This window comes from Microcaecilia unicolor, chromosome 3 (genome assembly GCF_901765095.1).
Source record: "Microcaecilia unicolor chromosome 3, aMicUni1.1, whole genome shotgun sequence".
Lineage (NCBI taxonomy): Eukaryota > Metazoa > Chordata > Amphibia > Gymnophiona > Siphonopidae > Microcaecilia > Microcaecilia unicolor.
This window is the reverse complement of record NC_044033.1, coordinates 195,346,492-195,360,282: the sequence shown is the minus strand read 5'-3', so window position 1 is coordinate 195,360,282 and position 13,791 is coordinate 195,346,492. Positions and strand designations below refer to the sequence as shown.

At 43.7% G+C, this 13,791-nt stretch overlaps 1 protein-coding gene across 3 annotated transcripts in view; it reads right to left on the bottom strand.

Moving 5' to 3' along the window:
- Positions 1–13,791, bottom strand: part of CACNA1A (calcium voltage-gated channel subunit alpha1 A) — a 191,315-nt gene that overhangs the window by 103,026 nt on the left and 74,498 nt on the right. For all 3 annotated transcript variants that reach the window (XM_030196931.1, XM_030196930.1, XM_030196929.1), the window contains 7 exons: positions 12,210–12,322; positions 9,437–9,549; positions 8,298–8,429; positions 7,495–7,567; positions 6,450–6,567; positions 5,169–5,236; positions 2,344–2,450 (listed from right to left, as the gene is read on the bottom strand). In XM_030196931.1, the coding sequence (XP_030052791.1) occupies positions 2,344–2,450; positions 5,169–5,236; positions 6,450–6,567; positions 7,495–7,567; positions 8,298–8,429; positions 9,437–9,549; positions 12,210–12,322 (724 nt within the window). The remainder of the gene's footprint in view (positions 1–2,343; positions 2,451–5,168; positions 5,237–6,449; positions 6,568–7,494; positions 7,568–8,297; positions 8,430–9,436; positions 9,550–12,209; positions 12,323–13,791) is intronic.

Here is a 13,791-nt window from a genome sequence, read left to right as displayed (position 1 = left end):
TGGGCCTAGTGAGTGGCACTCATTTAGGAGGGAGCTGCTCTGACTCTGATAACTGCCACTGAATTTCACCCCGTTAGATTTTAAAATGCGCGCGGGTTGTCAGTGAGTATAGGGGGTAGTTTTCTAAGCAAACTTGCTAATTTCAGTTCACTTTGAAAACTGCTGTAACTTATGCACCTGCCTGCCACACAAGCCAGGTCAGTTGTCATAAAATGACTCACTTCTAGAGTAATTTTAGGAGCCATTTCTGTGGGTAAACCAGGGTTTTCTTTCTTTTCTTAAAGTTCCCATGGTCTAAGCATGTAAACCTCTGTGCATAGAGCCTGTAAATGCTGCGTTTGTCTGAACTGAAGGGAGTCAGTGCTGAGGGTTAGGATTATAACACAGGTGCATCTGCCTGTAAGACAGGAAAGGATATCTATGTGTCCTGAACCACTGGGATAAATGTGTGCAGGCACTTTCTGTGGGGTAATTTTAAAGAGGGTAGGTTTAGAAGAGAATGTTTAACTCATGTGCCAGAAATGCACATCAGTTACCTATTTCATACAGAGAATTTATGAACATACAGCATTTACCTTTATAAAATCAGTCCCCAGGGAAGCACCTGTCCTCACTTACACCCGCATCAAGGCTTGTGCAAATGTCTCAGTTCATTTCACAGTATTTTATAACCTGCACACCGAAGTCAGAACTTTTCCCCCAACTCTGTCCTCAGGCAAAAGCTCACTCACTTCAGGTAACAGTATGACTAAGGGGTTAATTTCAAAACAGGAGAGCTAAAGAGTTTTCAAATGTCTGCTTTAAAGGCTACATAGACACCAATATGTCTTTAGAAAAGAAGCACCAGCAGAGCTGAAATGCCAATGCAAAGCTGTACACATGATCTAAGGCAGGTGCTGATGCATGCATGGACTCCACATGTGTGTGCATGTATTTAAAAAAGGACACATACACATTGCACATCTGTCCTTCCTCTGCTGGAACCACACCCGTGGGAATCTCTCCAGGCAATGGCACTGAGATCTGGGCAGATGCACTTCACATCAAAATGGTAAGGAGGTGCTGTGGGGGCATGGCTTCAGTGGGATATAAATCTAGATGTTGTTCCCATTCTACAAAGGGAATACATGAGAACAACTTCCTGTAGGGAAAAGCATGCATAGGTTGTGGCCAAGGCTATACACGAGGGATTAATGGAGTCACCCTCCTTAATCTCACGTAGTTTATTTCACCTCCAAAGTGAAACCAGTTCTAATTGCAGCATGACTTATTGGCAGCAGTTGCAATAGTAGGTTTGTATGATGGGGCAGCTGTGAAATCACCACTTCTAAGTATAAGTGTTGACACCTCTTTGTGGAAGCTGCCGGGTCTGCGCTGTTTATTTTTTGTGAAATGGCTGCTCCTGCTGCACATACCACCAAATACAGAAGCACTCTTGCAGGTATTTTAAAAAAGATTTTGCACTGATGGATTATTTTCTAAAATACCAGGGGAACTGAGCACATTGTGATCTGGATGTCTCAATTCCAATCTCCTCGTTCAGTGTAAAACTGGGTTCGGTACTTAAATAAATACACATGTACTTGTATGCATGCAAACCTTGCTCAATGTTAAAAGAATGATTTTTTTTTTCATATAAATATGCTTTAACACACTAAAAACATTTTAAGAAATGACCCCAAGGTCTTATTTTCACATGCAGAGCGCAGGAAACTTTATAGACAGCTACATCTGCACATGAAATGCGGAAAAGACTACAAAATTCCTTCTGCAGGTTTCACTTTGGCAGCACAGGTAGGGTTTTAAGAATTTGAATCTGGAGGGGGTGAGGTCAGTAGTGGAACCAGGAGGAGAGAATTTCCTTTGGAAACCTTCTGAATGTGGATTTCCCCAGGTTCTCATCTTCCCTTTCCTCAGGCTCAGTCCCTCTCAGTGACTCAATGTGTTGTTGCAGAGAGAAATAGTTCAGCACCCTGGACAGCACCCTGGTATTTCAGGCTCTTATTTTGGAAGGATCACCATGTGCAAATCACAGCTTTTACAGGTGTTAAGGAAGGACAGACATGTGTGAAGACTATTAGCCAGAACTTCTGTTTGCACCCAATCCAAATGGCAAGGGAGCATGGAGTTCCGGTGGGGGGGGGGGGGGGGGTTGTGAATGTTTCCACAGGTACAGGTGCTGTTTCAAAAAGGGGAGGGCTTGGGAATTTTTCCACAAGTACATGTCAGTGCAGTTCCCTGGGGGGCAGGAGGGGGGAAGAGTTGGGAATGTCTCCACAGGTGCAGGTCACTGTCACTGCAGACAGCCGCTGTGTACTGCGCAGATATTGGCGTTCCACTTACACCGCAATGCACATGTTGGCTGCAGACAGAGGACTCACTTCGGCCATTTCCTTCGCTTTCTGCAGTGCAAGTTTTTGGTTGGCAGCTTCTTCTTCCTCTTGCTCATCCTAAAGACACACGGACTGATTTTAAGACAGAAAATCACAATCCCAGAAAGCAGAGAAGCAGCCACCTTCTTCCCAAAAGGCTCACAAGAATTCCAGCACAATGTTTCTGTTCAACACAAAGATCATTTAGAGAAGCAGATCTATCTGATTTCTGGCTCTGCACCAAGTCAGGCTACTGAAACATTTCCTTTGCTGTTAATCAATCAGCAGAGCTGTTCAGGGTCACCCAAAGGAAATCACCACCTCACAATTACACTCATGCAAGGGAAATGACTGTGACACCAAGGGGAGACGCTTTTGCATGGGTTAGCTCCACTTTACTGATCTGCTCCAAGATCAATGCCCCCATTATTGTGGTCTCCACAGATCCCCACTTCCTAACAAACACAATATGCTTCTAATTAGATCCCAAGACCACAAGATTCCTTGCTTAGACACATTACCCAGTGGAATCCAGACCAGAACTCCCAGTGTGTCAGCCCAGAAAGGAGTCCAGAACTCCCAGTGTGTCAGCCTGCAAAGCAGTTCCTGCTAAAGTTTAACTTCTTCCTGTAAACATTCCCTTCCACCCCTCACAGGACTGGGACATCCCTAAGCTTCTTCTAAAGCAGTGATACTCATGCCAGTCCACCTTGCAAATATACCTCAGGTACATTCATTATGGACAGTGTAAAAAAGAGGTCTTGTAGAGAGCTGAACTGGCATGGAAGTTGCTCCTTCTAGAATTCCCAGATCAGGACAGATCTGGTTAACGGTGGAACAGCTGAGAAATATCCTGTTCCAAGCTTCATGGGATTTCTTATCCTGGAAAATTGTCTCCGCTTCTCTCTACAAACCTATGGTGGGAGCTGTTGGATTACAGTGAATATTCATTGATAGTCTCTTCATTCAATGCACCCTCGTGACCTGCAATACTCTGAACCATCTGTCAGGAGACATAATTTTCCTTGTACAAACTCTCTCTACCCTGAACATTCTTAGTATCACTTTGCTCAGAAACTCCATCCCCAGATATTTAAAACACTTATTCATTTAGCAGTGTCTGCAACTTATCTAAGTCTCTTTTCTGTGAATCTTCAGCAGTGCTATGCAGATTAAACTAGAGCTGTACCGACTAGCATATTTTACTATTTGGCTGAATACAAATAATGGTAAATATTATTTGACCAAATATGAATACTAAATATAAACAATGGAAGTTGGGAAGGGATGGCTTGGGAGGAGTGGCCTAATCGTTAGTGCAGCAGGCTTTGATCCTGGTATCCTGGGTTCAATTCCCACTGCAGCTCCTTGGGACCCTGGGCAAGTTACTTAACCTTTCATTGCCTCAGGTACAAAAACTGAGATTGTGAGTCCTCTAGGGACAGAGATAGTACCTACTTATAATGTGAGACTGTTCTCTGCTTTAAACTTGATGGTTAAGCAGATTATAAATGCCAGAATTAAATTAAATTGAGGTTTAACATAACAAATAACAAAAGAAGCAACATGGAATCAGAGATCAAGTGTTTATTTCAGTAGAATTTAGCACAGTAGAGCCCACAATTATTTGTATTTGAATTTAAATCACGTATTTGGCCAAATATTAATTGAATATGAATGTTCGGTACACCCTAGATAAAACCATAGAAAATTCTTACCTGTCCCCACAGCACCATGGGGGCAATTCTAAAAGTGGGCACCTCTTTTAATGTGCTGATGCCACATGGTCAGAACTTCTTCTATAACAGCATCTGGGCACCCAGATTCCATTCTTCAACACTAGCATAACCAGGTATTGTCCCACCTTACATTTACACACCTGGCACAACTGTTTTGGGATCTTGCCAGGTACCTGTGACCTGGGCATGATGGACCTTCGCTCTGTCCCAGTATGGCAACACTTATTACATGTACTTATGTAAATACAGCAGAAATATGCATAAGTGATAGTATTCTGTAAGTTCCATAGATAAGTGCAAGCCCCACCCATGCTCTGCCCATGTTCACATCCCCTTGCATTTATGTGTTATGTCATTTACAGGAGATTCTATTAATGGGATCTAAAGTTAGGCGCTAATTCTGTGCCCAGATTTCAGCATGGAAACAACAGCTGCAAAGTACTGAAATGGGGCTGGAAAAATACTTACACACCCAGTTATAGGATAGTGGCTAAGTGTATCTGCATTCAACTCTAAAGGGGGTGCTCCCATTCCAGAAAATTGTGCATAGTATTATAGAATATCGCAGATGGACGCCCATCTTGCACACCTGGTTTCAGTTGCTGTAAGTCCTCGCACCCAAAGTTGGGCATGGAATTCAGCAACCAAAACTATTCTCTAAAGAGTGCTCACCCTGGAGTGCCTTTATAGAATAGCACTAGGATCCCTGTTGTCACTTTCACAGTTCAGTGCACACTTACACACGTGACAGTATTCAGTACCCATTTGTGTGCACAAGAGGCATGTGAATGTAGCACCCTGTTACAGAACTGTCCTTCACTTGTGTAGTGCTGGGGTGGAGAGAGGACCATAACTTTAACCACTCAGCTAAACCGATAGCAGCTCAATACCTCTACTATCCCTAGGGCAAAGCAGTTAAATGCATAGTCCTCACCACTGACCAGATGCAGAGTTGCATTGAATACATGCAAATGTTTTTAATGCCAGAGGCGAGTTTAAATAGTGAGCAAATAGCTTGTAATCTTTCATTTCAGCCTTGCAATTAACACTGTCTCACCTTAGTGAGTTCCTGAGCATTGGCTAAGTTGTCCACAGCAATGGCCAAGAACACATTCAGCAGGGTGTCTGGATTACGGAGTCAGGGAATCTTTGAGACCAAAAAGTGCAATTATCTTCTGCAGCCCCTCTCAAACCCCCTCCCTCCCATATTGCAACAAGTTGCCTCTTCCATTCCTGACCTTAATTTTAGCATGAGACAGTGACGTGAGATATTTTCATGAGGTTGAAGCAGTTCAGAGACAATTGATAAAAATGGTGTGGGGTTTGCACCACAAGATGAATGAGGAGAGACTTGATGACCTCAAGATGTATACTCTGGAGGAAAGGAGAGATAGAGGGTGATATGATACAGACATTCAAATATTTGAAAGGTATTAATATACGAACAAACATTTTCCACAGGAAGGAACTTGGCAGAACTAGAGGGTATGGATTTAGATTTTTTTTTTTTTGGGGGGGGGGAGCTGACTCAGGAATAACATCAGTAAGTACTTTTTCACAGAGAGAAAGGTAGATGCCTGGAATGGTCTCCTGCAGGAAGTGGTGGAGATGAAAACAGTAACAAAATTCAAAAATGTGTGGGATAAACACAAAGGAATCCTATATGGAAGGCATAATGGTGATTAGATGGTAACACTAGTAATTGAGAAGCAAAGCACTGCTGGGCAGACTTCTATGGTCTGTGCCCTGATCATGGATGCACAGATTCAGCTTCAGTAGTTGGAGAACAAGGTCAGTGCCAGACAGACTTCTATGGTCTGTGCCCTAATCGTGGCTGGACAGATAGGCTAGTGTAGTGCAAAATTCCATGGTCTGTGCCCCGATTGTGGCTGGAGAGATTTGGATGGACTGCAGTGGGCTTCTATGACAGCTTCAGTAGTTGGAGAATAAGGTTAGTGCCAGGCAGACTGTTATGGTCTGTGCTCTGAAAATGGCAAGGATAAATCAAGATCAAGTATGCATATGATACTACATCATACCTTTTGCTTTGAGTTGATCTTGTTGGGCGGACTGGATGGACCATACATCATCTACTATATTACAAGCACACACATCTTGTCTTTTCACCTTCATTCTCCAATTACCCCTTCTCTTCACTCCACCATTCTCCCCCTTCCTCAGCACCAGTAGTATCATTAGTTAAGAATGAATTCCCTTGGAACTTATGTTCACCCCCTCCCCATCTCCTTTCAAAGATGTATCTCAGATTCTGAATCAGATGTCAACTGAATTTCCTGCTTCTTCTCCTGGGAAGCAAATGAAGACATAGAAAGGATACAGTTGCCAAAGAGAGTGAGCACAATGAAATAGAAAGAGAACACCATGCCAGACTGGACTCCACCCTGAGATTCAATCCCATTATACATCACTTCATTCCAGTCTTCACCAGTTAAGATCTGAGAAAAAAAGGCAGAAGACATATGGGGTTAGATAGACATTAATGCACTGAGTAAAGTTCCAAAGTAGGATCTTGGAGTTCAAGTTGTCCAGTGGTCTTCATTTAGCTATTGCTATCTTCATCATCACCATCACTATCACTGCCATCACACCTTGTATCATCAACAATACCCACCGTAGACTTCCTTCTCATCAATGTAGTCTTAGCGTCATCTTCCAAAATGTTTATCATGATTCTCATCACTACAAACATGAAAATCTTCAGCTCCATCATCAACCATAAAATCAGCAACATCATAATCATCCATCATCTTTTCTACCTCCTCCTCAGGACCACCATCAATTATCTTCAATATCATTAATATTGTCCTTGAGCAGCTCATATCCATTACTGTCTTCCACAATATAGCACACTCAACCTCACCACTGTTATCGTTGCAGTGATCAGTTCTAGCATGATATATTATATTCACCACTTCTGCAACCTTCATCATCCTCAGTGTCTTCACCACCACCATCATCATCTCTATCACTGTCCATTACTACCACTGTGACCTTTATCATATTATTATGTATGTTTGTTTGTACTCTGCTCTGGATAAGAGAGGAATATAAATTATAATAATAAAAATCATCTTCAGTACCTTCAACACTGTCTCCATTCCTATCACTATCATTCTCATTACCACTACTGTGACCTTTATCATCTTCAGTACCTCCAACACTGCTTTCATCTCTCCCCATGTTCTTTAGTCCTTAGCACTGGCATTACTATTGATATAATCATTATAGTGTCGTTATTCTTCTCACCACTGTCCTCACTGTTAATCTGCTTCTCTCAATACTATAACAATAGCAACAAGAAAAGAAACAATAAAGTTACTTTAGGTAATCATGTGAAGCCAAAAGCAATTCAATTTTCTCACCTGAAACACAGTCATTATTGCTGCGGGGAATGTATCAAAGTTGGTAGGTGGAGTTCCATCATCAAAATTAAACCTGGATTAGAAGATAAAGAGAGGCATTGAAGAGATTTATGGGCTACAATCAGAATTATCCTCCCTGTTTTCTGTCCATTCTAAATAATCAATTAATAGGCAGTCAGAATTTGAGCTGTAATGTAGGAATTCTACCAGGAGCAATGAAGGATCATTGAAGCTCCAGTACAAGCAGCCAGCACAAGACAAGTGTTAGAAAGGATGGTTAAAACAAAGCTCACAACTTTTCCAGAGTTTCCCAGTGGATGTTACAGCAATGGGAAGAGAAGGTACCTGCTTCTTACAAACTCAGCTGTTAACAGATGACATTTTTCTAACCAATGATAACAGATCTTAGAAATTTCATGAGGAGTTATCAAATGACCCAGGGGAAACAACAGAAGAGCAAAAGCAGGGGTCAAAAGTAGTCTGAGGTCAGAACTGCTCTATATAAAGGGCCTTTGGAAAATATGATAGAGTTGTCAGAAGGAGCATCAGAAGCTGAAGGGAAAACTCCAGAAGTAATTTGAGGAAAGGGCACTAGGGAAAGAAACATGCTTCTGTCCAATGCATATCATTAACATGTTTTCTCCTTGCCAGCTCCCTTCCAAGACCCTACAGGACTTTTCCTTAATCTACCTCAGGGCTTCACAGTGCAGTTGCCTTGAGCTGCCCTTTGTATTTTACCCTGTTAGGCCTGTAGGGCACCCTACATAGGGTGCAATGTGCCTGCAGGGACAGTGGGTACTCACTGGCCTCCAAAAAGCTGCATTCCCAAGAGGGCAAAGACGACGATAAAGAGGAAAAGGAGGAACAACAAACTGATGATGGATTTCATGGAACTCAGAAGGGAAACCACCAGATTGCGAAGAGAAGCCCAGTACCTGCGGACAATGGGAAAAGAGCGGCACAGTGACTGTCCCTTTAAGACCCAGAAAACTCCAGAGATGGCTCAGCCCATCACATAACGGACTGGCTGGGCGTTCAAGCACTCACCTTATTGGGACATATATTGCAAACTCCAGAGCTATTCTCTGCTGTCATTTTCAAAGTGAACACATGCACACATTTGTACTCTGAAAATGTTTTAAGGAAAAATGTGTCTGCACACAGTTACAACTGTGCATCAGGAAACGCGTCTTACTGCCAATCCCAGAATCCCCTCCCCTCCATACTCAGACATTTACCCTCCAATAGGGTAGGCAGTTTTCTAAAACCCATTTTCACATAAAAACATCATTTCACCCTGAGAAATGGCTTTGAAAATTGCTTTTGTGCAGGGAGGACAGAAAGAAGCCATTTCTTGCACTAACTATGGTTAAAGGCCCTTTTACTAAGCTGCATTAAGCGTTAATGCACCTCTAATGCAGGACAAATGGGCTAATGCCAGATGCACTAAAGCGTAACATGTTAGTTTTGTCATCAGTGTGCACTAGGCGTATGGGGCACATCAGGGGGGGAGAATGGGTGTGAATGCGCTGATCAGCTAACGTGCTGACATTTTACCACCATGCTAACTGGTTAGCACGTCCATAATGCAGGAGCCCTTAGCGCCTCCTAAATAAAACCATAAGGCCAACACTGGAGTTTTGGCACATCAGAACCAACCTGGGGGGGGGGGGGTCTAGCAAGAGGGAGAAAAAATAGTAAGAACAAAAAGTGACCCAGGGGCTCCTGGAACCCATCATGGCCTTGAGCAAGCGGTTAATTTGCTTATGCCAAGTGCTTTCCCCCACCCTCTGTAGAGACACACACTATATGTACATACATATGTACATATACATGCACACATAGACACACACATATGTTCACACATGTGTACACACACATATGCACATGCATGAACACATACATAAACACCCAGATATATACTAGAAACCAAAGCACCTACTTTGTAACTTTGAAGATTCGCAATAACCTGAGAGCTCGTAATACACTGATTCCAAAAGATGTTTTGGGTTTCAGGAAAGCCCAAATCACTTCAAAGATGCTCCCAATGATGACCTGTTGCAGAACAGAAAACAGCATGAGTGTCCTTGCAGCCCCCCCCGGGATACTCACACCTGGAACTCCCTCCCTCCATCAGATCCTGGACCCTTACAAGGAACCTCTCTGAAGCCCCCTTTCATCTGGAGGCACTGGAGAGTGTGAAAAACTCCTGCAAGTGAATAAGGCTCAGGTTGCAAGTGAAATCTTCTTAATGGGACTAGCTTTCAGATCAGGGAAGAAATAATGCAACTACACTGGGTTTAAACAGTGCAGTCATCCAGAGTTTAGTTTATCAACTTGCTAGTGCAGCTCAGTGAAAGGCGGTGCCAAGAAGACAGAGGTGACAAGACATTAAAGAGTTACCGTCACATCACCTCTGTCTACCCAGCATATTCTTTCACTGAGTTGAACTAACATGCAGATTAGTTAAACTCTGGATGAGTTTCTACTATAGAAACTCTCACTTTTGGAGGGCTTGTCAAAGATACATTAAGTTAGTCCAATATGAAAGTTTCACCTGTAGTTTGAGTGTTGACCTTTATTTCCACTAAAGCACCCACAGTCCTCTGCCTGCAAAATGTACAACCAGCCTGTGCTGGCTGGTGATGGTAGAAATATTCTGAGATCCATCCGTGCCTCCAAGGACTTTCTGTTTCTAGCTAGGTGCAATATTCCAGTTCTTCCAGTAACTTTTCCACTGTCAAGGTCAGCACATTGCCAATATCCTTTGTGAAATGGATTTGGGTTGAACCTCTCTTTCTGAAGTTTATGGTTAATTGTGACTCTTGAACTGAAGAGTGTAGATGTTTGTAAATCTTATATTCAATATTAAACAAACTACTTAAAAGACCTCATACATCCCAGCTTGGCAGCAAGTAGTAAATTCTTTGTGCCAACATTCAATGGACTCCAGTCTTATCATCGGACTAGAAAAAACCTCCTTTCCAAAATTTTTTATTGTAATTTATTTTATGTATTGTGCACTTAACATTTCCTTGTCATGATGTATTTAAACATCATAGTGATGGTTTGCCATAAGTACATAAGTACATAAGTACATAAGTAGTGCCATACTGGGAAAGACCAAAGGTCTATCTAGCCCAGCATCCTGTCACCGACAGTGGCCAATCCAGGTCAAGGGCACCTGGCACGCTCCCCAAACGTAAAAACATTCCAGACAAGTTATACCTAAAAATGCGGAATGAGCAAAATATATAATTGGTCCAAACAGCAGAAACTCCAACTAAACCAAAATAAAATGAACCTACTCTGTTTTTCTAACAACATCGCCAATATTCCTTCCAACCTGACACTGCCTAATGGATTAACAACGTATCCAAAGACTCAAGGGTCCTTGGCATCATCTTGGCATCCTTACTATCCTTAGAAGCACAAATTAACCATGTATGGAAGAAATCCCTCTTCCAAATGCGCCAACTGAGGCTACTAAGATCCTACTTCCAGCGCCCACACTTCTCAGTACTAGTTCAAATGCTGGTCCTGTCTAATCTTGACTATTGTAACTCTTTATACACCGGACTGAATAACAAACTCAAAGCTTCAAATCATCCAGAACATGGCGGTATGGCTGATATTTCATCTGAGAAAATTTGACAGCGTCTCCAGACACCTAAGAGAATTACACTGGCTGAAGGTCCAAGCTTGCATCTCTTTCAAATTAGTCTGCCTAGTTTTTCAAGTGCTCTGCGGAAATACCTCCGAACTGCTGACTCGACTCTTCTCATTTTACCACTACAACTCCACTAGACTCAGAAGCAATATGCTACTGAAGCTCCCTCAAGTCAAAAACTTAAAATTCTCCTTCTGTGACATTTCTGAATGAAACTCTCTACCAGACATGATCAGAACTGAATCAAATTATATGTGCCTCCACAAGAAACTGAAACCCCTTCTATTCAACAGAGTTTAACCCTCACGTACCACACGTAGTCACCTTCAACTCTTCTCTCTCCCCCACCCTTCTCCCCTCCCCTCCAGTTTAGATTTCCGCCCTGTAAACCACCTTGGACCTCATGCTGGGATTTGTGCAGTATATAAGCAACAGATTAGATTTACACTTTCTATTGGGACACAGAAATTCTCCATCTTACTGCTTGTGACAATGGAATAAAGTAGGCATTTAAGTATTAAAACCTTCCTGAGTCTCAGCATCAGGAACACGACAGTCAGCTCAGGATACCTTGTGCACGTACAGGGTTTACTTTCATAACTTATTTGTATAAACTGTAGGCTGCCTTATATTACCCAAGAAAATGCCTTTTACCCCCTTGAGATCCAATCAAAAGAGGAACTTTACTAACAGCTGTTTAACTCCTGCAGTTAGATGCATAAATTCTTTTCAATATCAAGCCCTTAATTTTTGTGAGAATCAGCTGTCTACCACACAGTTCCCACCAAGAATGGTATTTCTATATCAGCCAACATCTCATTTCTTGTAACAGGTCTGTCTGTCATTTTGTATATTGCATGATCTAATTTTACATTATATAAGGCCACCCCTCACCTGACACCATGCTTCTTGTGACTTTTGTGCTGTGGGGGGAATTCTCTGTGTAGACCATGTATCCATCAAGACCTCCACCAGTAACACAGCCCCATGTTCATGATAGAGAAAGACCCTCCTTGTACTCAGGCAAAGTCAGGAAGAAACTTACTGCGCAGTCGAAGCAGTTGAATGAGGAGTGGAAGTAAGGCCGCGATCCAAGCCCGTACATTTTTAGAAACATTTCGGACATAAAGAGTCCTAGGAAAATGAATTCTGCATAGTCTGAAAGAGAAAACAAAGGGCGCGATGAGAAATCCCTCCAAAAACCGCCAGATCCCCGAAGTCAATATTGGGTGACCCTACACCATCCACAACCTCTGCTCTTCCCGACACATAAAAACCATCAATCATTTAACCATTCTTGCTGCCTCACTCACTATTCACAGTATTGTCTGAATCCTGGATGTTTGGTGGTGTTAAGTCTTGTAACCAATGATCCCCACATATTTCAAGTGGAACAGGGTTTTTGGTTATTTTCTGAAGCTTTAATTATAGTGGCAGCAGCTCTGAGCTGTGAACAACATGCCTGTGTGACAGTAAACTGTGTAAAAAGGGGCAAAGATGGACCATTGAGCTCCCCCTCCTCTCTCTGGTGCTGCGGCCAGTGATGTGCTAAGCCTAGGGCTAGTCGGTGCTGGGATCACTGGCCCTGGGTGCGTAGGAAGAAAAGCGAGGCGAAGTGCCCCCGGTGCACGGAGCCGACATTAACATGGCGCCGTGCACCGATGGGCCCTCATGCCCAAAGCAGCGGGAAGCGAGCGAGGGGGAGAGGTCAGGACCCCGCCTCGCAGGTGCTCCCCACTGTGAGGGGCTAGAACAAAGGGGGGGTTTAAAACCCCTGGGCTGAGCTCGGACGGCCTCTTCGGCGTCCGAGCACCAGCCAGCAGCAGCAGCACCAGCCAGCGCGTCTGAGCACCAGCAGTCCAGAAGGTCCACGTGTGGGAGAGGGGAGACGCAGACACTATCCAGCGGTTAGGCTGCAGCGGCGAGCGGAGGAGAAAGTTCTTCGGGGTGAGTGCCTGTGTGCTTACCTGCACATTGTCTGCCTCCACGTCGCGGCGGGATTGGTAGCTGTGTGAGTGCATGTTAGCGGGTTTGCCGCGTGGATGCTGTTGCGCGGTTGTTACCCCATCGTTGTTATCCCGTCTTCAGACGGGATTTCCGTGGGTGGTCTTCCGCCCATGTGTTTCCCTTCTTGGCCTGGTGCTGCCCATCATGACCCGACCTTCAGGTTGCCCAAGGTGTATCCAGTTCCCCGTGAGCGGAGTTGTGAGCGTGGTCCTCGGGGAGCAATTATAACAACCTTTGCACGCAGGTAACAGGCGCGAGTTCCACCCATGTTCGCTCGCGTTATCTCCCCTTTTGGCCATTGTAGGACCGGACCTTAATCCGGATCGCTCTCTAGGACCCATTTTAGCGCCACCGGCGTCGGGCGAGGCAGGCGATGCAGGAGAGGGTTTGCCCGGACGTTGGCCCTACCGACGCCAGCATATGACGCTAAGGGAGGCTGTTTTCCCCCCATACCATGTGTCTTGAGTTATTATTACACATTGTAACTAATACCCCGGGCCCAAGGGTCTCGGTTGCCTATGTTAACTGACAGGTCTGCTTTAGTATAGTTAGAAATGTCAAATCCAAACAGCTAGAAATGAGAGAGAAATGAAAACACAGAGGAATGAGAAGGAGCAACG